Source organism: Nannospalax galili, unplaced genomic scaffold, assembly GCF_000622305.1.
Source record: "Nannospalax galili isolate Female #2095 unplaced genomic scaffold, S.galili_v1.0 scaffold388, whole genome shotgun sequence".
NCBI classification, from domain to species: Eukaryota; Metazoa; Chordata; class Mammalia; order Rodentia; family Spalacidae; genus Nannospalax; species Nannospalax galili.
The window spans coordinates 6,117,160-6,123,168 of NW_008360304.1; the positions used below are offsets into that span (position 1 = coordinate 6,117,160).

General features: G+C 46.9%; 1 protein-coding gene across 2 annotated transcripts in view; it reads right to left on the bottom strand.

Moving 5' to 3' along the window:
* Positions 1-417: 417 nt before the first annotated feature.
* Positions 418-6,009, bottom strand: part of Spert (spermatid associated) — a 26,685-nt gene continuing 21,093 nt past the window's right edge. For both annotated transcript variants that reach the window (XM_008824400.1, XM_008824399.1), the window contains one exon: positions 418-1,605. In XM_008824400.1, the coding sequence (XP_008822622.1) occupies positions 418-1,605 (1,188 nt within the window). The remainder of the gene's footprint in view (positions 1,606-6,009) is intronic.

Here is a 6,009-nt window from a genome sequence, read left to right on the forward strand (position 1 = left end):
AAGTCCACAACCCTCCTGTTTCAGCCTCCCGAGTGCTAGGAATACAGGCATGTACCACCATACCCAGCTAAAGTCCATAGAAGAAGAGGGAGGTGGGTAGAGGGAGGAACAGGAGGAGGGAAGGGGAAGAGGAGAGAAGAAAAAGAAAATGTTAGATGGACCAGGAAGAGGAAGAAGTGGGAAACTGGAGGTTGGAGAAGGAGGAGGAAGGAGAAAGAAGCCAGAGCTCCAAGCTGGTGTCGGTTGGCCCCAGCTCCTTGGCCTTTATTGCATCTCTGTATGTAGAAGGGCCCATTCGCGGCTATTCCACAGGCTTGCACTGGTGGGCAAAGACGAGGAAGATGAAGAAAGGCAGGGGATTCTATCTCGCCTGGTGTTCTGTGCCCAGACTCAGTGTCCATGTCTGCCGCCAAGGCCTCAGACCCTGCTGGGCTTCTTGGGCTCCTTGTTCTTGGCCGGCATGAAGGCATACAGCTCCTCAATGAGCATCTCCATACGGGCTGTGACCTCAGTCACTGTGTCGATGACCAGCCGCTGCTGCAGCTTCAACTTGTTGTTCTCCCACAGGGCCTTGTTCTCCTCCCGGGAGACACGATGCTCCTCCCGCAGCACGTGCAGGGCCCTGTTCTCTTCCTGCAGCAGCAGGTTCTCCTCTTGCAGGGCCTGCAGAGCTTGGTTCATCTCTCTGAGCAGCTGCAGGGGCTGCCCACTGTCGGCCAGGTTGAGGCCTGCCTTGCCCTCTTCCTCCCCAGACACCCCAGACAGGTTGTTAACCATCTCCCTCAGGGCATGCAAGGTCTTGGAGTCCTCCTGTGGGGTGGAGGGCCCTTTGGGTTCCTCAAAGGGGGAGGAGAGGCCCGGGCCCTGATCTGGCAGTAGTCCGGGGCTGTGGGACTCCTCTTGGGGTAAGGAGATGGGCTTTCTCTCCTCGGCAGAAGTTGCATTGTCCTCTGCCTGGGCCCAGTAGGCCTGCCTCTGCTCCAGCAGGTGCTGGAGGGCTCGGTTCTCCTCCCGGATGAGTTGAAGGGTGTTCTCCTTGCTGCGCTGGACAGGCAAGGTCGTGTTGTCCTTCTTCACCACCTCCTGGGACGCCGTGTCTTTGTGCAGCAATGGTGAAGAGGTCTGGCTCTCCTCGTGGCCTAAAGTGACCTTGTGCTCCTCCCAAAACACCTGCAAGATCTTGTTCTCCTTGCGCAGAGCCTTGTTCTCATCCCTCAGGGCCCTGTTCTCATCGCGCAGGGACTTGTTCTCTTCCTGCAACAGGTACTCTCTGGCCAGACGCTTGTGGTGCATCTTGTGGTGGAAGGAGGAGGAGGGAGAAAAGTAAGGGGACTGCAGGCGGCAGTTCTCATTCACCCACCGCCCGCCCTGGAAGACAAACATCTCATCGCTGAGCTGCACCCGGGGAGGGTTGTAGTCCAGCTCCAGGTCGGCCTGGGAGGTGGGATGCTCCATGGGGTCGAAGGGCACGGAGGAGAAGCGACTGAGCGGGTAGGAGTGCTGGCTGGCTACCCTGCGGCTCATTCGGGGCAAAGTGGCCTGCCTGGAACAGCGCGGAGTGCTGTAGAGGTTGTGGAGCCTCAGGAAGGGCTCAGTGGTACCCCTCTGTGGGAGAGAACAGGGAGACCCATGTTAATGGAGGAACTGGCACAGGCAGAGCTGCTCGGGAACTTACAGGCCTAGATACCCCCTCAGGAGTGTCGTCCCCCCCCCCCCATGGTGAGATCCTCACAAGGAAATACAGCCATTCTTGTTCTAGGTGGTTTTGTTCTGAATTAATGAATACTGAATATCATCACTCCTAGGGGATATACTGAGCTAGGTTCCTACAAGCTTCTCTTGGTCATAAAATGTCTGTCAACTGATCAAATATAACCTTGTTTTATGTTTCTGTTTAAAGACAATTTAATGAATATGTAGGATTGGTTCATTAACATGGAGTACACTGTGCCTGAGCAAAATTTAACACACTTGCTCCAAGAGCACAAACACTTTGTAATTAGCTCTTTAACACTGTGTGGAAGCCACTTTTAAATATTTTATTTATTATTTTTATTTTATGTGTACAAGTGTATTGTCTGCATGTATATGAGTGTACCCGTGTCATGTAATGCAGCAGAGGTCAGAAGAGGGCCTCCGATTCCCCTGGAACTGAAGTTAAAGATGGTTCATAGCCGCCATATGGGTGCTGGGAATCGAACCCGAGTCCTCTGCAAGAGCAGCCAGTGCTCTTAATCACTGAGCCATCTCTCCAGCCCCTAAAAGCCACTTTAAACAGTGAAAAATCAATAAGAAGCACAAAAATTTCAAAAATAAATAAAACATTGTTTTCCAAGATGAGGTTCAAACAAGAGGCATCTGGGTTGGGGGGCGGATCTCAGAAACACCCCACACACACACTCTCTACAGATCCAAGAATGGCCACAAGTATTCTGTGAGCACTGATGCTGGGATTATAGTCAAATGTCAGCTAGTAAATTCACAAATATGAAATCTACTATAATGAGCTGGGCTTTGTGGTGCAGAACTATAGATCTAGTTACTGGGGAGGCAGCACAATCAGGAGCACCACCAGAAATCCAAGGATAGCCTGGTCTACATAGCCAATTCCAGGCCAACCAGGACTACATAAAAAGACCCTGTCTCAAAAAATAATAATAATTCCACAAATAATGAAGATTTGGTCATACATAGTGGAGACTAAGGGAAAGATTTTGGCACCAAACAAAAAAATATTTTTAAACTTCTGGCCTCAATACCCATCAGTTATAAGACTTGAAGCTAGTTATGTGAGCTTCAGTTCCCATAATTTTTAATTGAGATAATTAGACTTCCTTGAAGAGGGTGTTAGACCCCCTCAGCTGGAGTTACGAGCATTTATAGAAGTACAGGACACCGAGTATATTATGTGGGTGTTGGGGCTCAACACCAGTCCCCCTGCTCACACAGCAAGCACTCTTAACTGCTAAGCTGTCTCTCCAGCCCCATTAAAAACTTGAAGACTAAAAATTCTAGATACATAGACATAGTTTTATGCCATTAACTCTGCAAAATGTTTATTCTATATAAAACATATCTAAACATAAAGATAAATTGTACCAGAGTCATTGTCTATACCACCATCAAAAGACAGGTATCTTCTGATTCTAGGAAGATGGAGTAGACACACTACACCCCCTACTTCTCAAGATAAATACAACAAAACCCCCCAGACAGAAAAAACCACAAACAGTGCCTACACTTGTCTTCTAGTCTACACACACATACCTACATGCACACAAATACCCATAGACAAAGACTTTTGGACCATATGGTAATCTAAAACAAAACACTTGAAGTTGACTACTGATGGCCTCAAACACCCCACCCTCTTGCACACCCCAAAGTGAAGAGATTTAGGACATTCTAAAATCTCTGTCTTGGCTGCAGGATCATCATTTTCCTACAAAGACATAGCTTTCATTTACCAAGATGGATTGAGTTTGATTTTGTTTCATGGTTTTTCACCCTACATGGGACGAGTCACAGATAAGCCATCCTTATTTCTTTGGTTTACTTTGCAAATCTCATGTGTATGCATTTCTGAAATTTGTTCAACACTCACACAGTTCAAATTTCTCACATCTGTATTAAAAATTTGATATTAGTAAGTTACATTAATATTAAACATTCTAAAATCAATGTATGGTCTCACTTTTGCAGAGATTATATTTAACCATGTATATATGAACATATATATATATATATGTCATTAGCAAAAACGGGGCCAATGGTAGTATCTGGAGTAATGTGAGGCAAAGGAGTGTGATGGTGCAAATAGGAAAGTACACTTAAATATATACAGCATATATGTAATATATATTTTATGTATGAAAAATGCTGATCACAACATTTCGATGCATATGAAGAAGGAATTAAAATAAAAATTTTGTATGTTCTGATTTTTTACATAGAGATGATGAAAACTAAATGAAGTTGAAGAATCGCGCTCAACACACAGGGACAAAACCAAGTTTCGGGATGCAAAAGCAAGAGGAATTTATTCATACACAGGCGCCTGCGGACGCAGAGTCCCGCTCGGGTCAGGACTTGCGTGCCGGGCTTAGTTTGGGGGGGCTTTTTATAGAGCAGAAGCAAGGTACAGAAGCAGATGCATGGTTACAAGATTATTATTAGTGCATTTCAATGGGTACAAGGTATGAGGAAACAGTATTGCCAAATTCAGAGGGGGCTATGGGTGAAACTGATTGTTATCGTTAACTTCCCAGTAGGGGCTGTTATCACTAACTTCCCGGTAGGGGCCTCAGGGTGGTGGCAGGTGGTCCGACTGCAAATGTCCTATCTTCCACTGCTAGTTTCACAAGACCTGGGTTAGAATCTTGGCTTATCGAATGGCTGATTACAGTTCTTTTTCTAAAATGGCCTTCCTGCTGTCAGTCGGGTCCTTCATTCCTCCCTTTTTCTTGTTACTAAGTGAAATCCTTCACTTACAGCAAATCTGGCTCCTGGTCTTGGAGGACCCGATACTGGCTAGTGAGCACTAGGGCCTGTACCACGGACAGGCGGTCTTTTACAAATTGAACCAGCCGGTTAAGGATGCAAGGTCCTAGGGTTAAAATAAGAAGCAGGAGGACTAAAGGCCCAGCTAAAGTGGATACCAGCGTGGTGAACCAGGGTGATTTATTATACAGCCCCTCAAACCATCCTTGTTGAGATTCAAAGTAACGTTTTCTTTCTTTTAGTCTCTGTTTTAGTTTGTCCAAAGTTTCAGTAACTATTCCTGTCTGATCTGCATAGAAGCAACATTGTTCCTTTAAGGCAGCACATAGACCTCCCTGTTGTAAGAATAGTAAATCCAGACCCCGCCTATTTTGTAACACTACTTCAGATAAAGATGTAAGGGAGTCTTTGAGTGCCCGGACGGATTTTTCTAGAGCCAGCAGATCCTGGTTCATTGCCTGGTGTAAAAGCATATACTGATCTGTACGGATAAGCGCGGTGGTCCCTGTGCCTATTCCTGCGGTGATTCCCCCTACTCCTAGTATAACAGCTAGAGTAAGGGAGACAGGCTCCCGTCTGAATCTGGTGGGTGAATTTTCATAAAAATTCAGTACATAATTATCATCGTGCCAATAAATTCGAGGCCACAGCTGAATAAGGACACAGAAGTCTCGGGTGGAATTTAGTACTGCAGCTGACACACATGGAGTGAGTCTCGTGCTGCATGCCCAATAGGTGCCATTAGGGGGCACAAGGTATGCGTCGGCCTGGAGGGAAAGGGAGGAGTTATTCTTAAGGCAATGTTTAAATCCAGTGGGCGCTTTTCCGATGCAGGTGCCTGTTGAGGTAACCTGAGTCAGGGTGAGTGTGTGGGTGGAAGAGGTGCAAGTGAGGGGGGCAGTAGAGTTCGCGGGGAGTATTGAGAAGTTTCCCTTGATGGCTATGCCCTCGTAATAAGGGGGGCTCGGGTTCAAACAGAGCCAGCAATTCTTAGATTTGTTTGGCTCCGAGTGGTTCAATGCCTGGAATGCTCCTCTAACGAGGTTCAGGAGCCTGTCACCTGTTCCAGGGTATGTGGGGGGAGGCAGACTGGCAGAGTCATTGGTCTCTGGGGTTCGCGAGGGCACCAAAGCAGGTAAAGGAAGGGAAGCTGGTCGCTGGTTACTGAGGACTGGGTTGGGACCTATGGCTACTGTAAATGGGGGAGATATATCTCTTTTAATCGTAAAAAGGAGGCCATCATCTGTCCGTTCTTTATATAACCTAATTCCCCAGGAATATCCTTTGTCCCAATTCAGGGTTGACTTTTTACCTGGTGTTGTGAAGTCTATGCGGAGGGGGTGGCACCATTCTCTCTCACAGGCCTGTTTATGAATAGTTTTCCAATCCTCATAAGTCCCATGAGAATAATTTGCTTTCACAGTGATGTAATCCCATGATGAGGACGGATTCCACCAAGCATCTCCGGTGGTTTCGCACCCCCAGTTCTTGCAGAAAAAATGCCCCCCC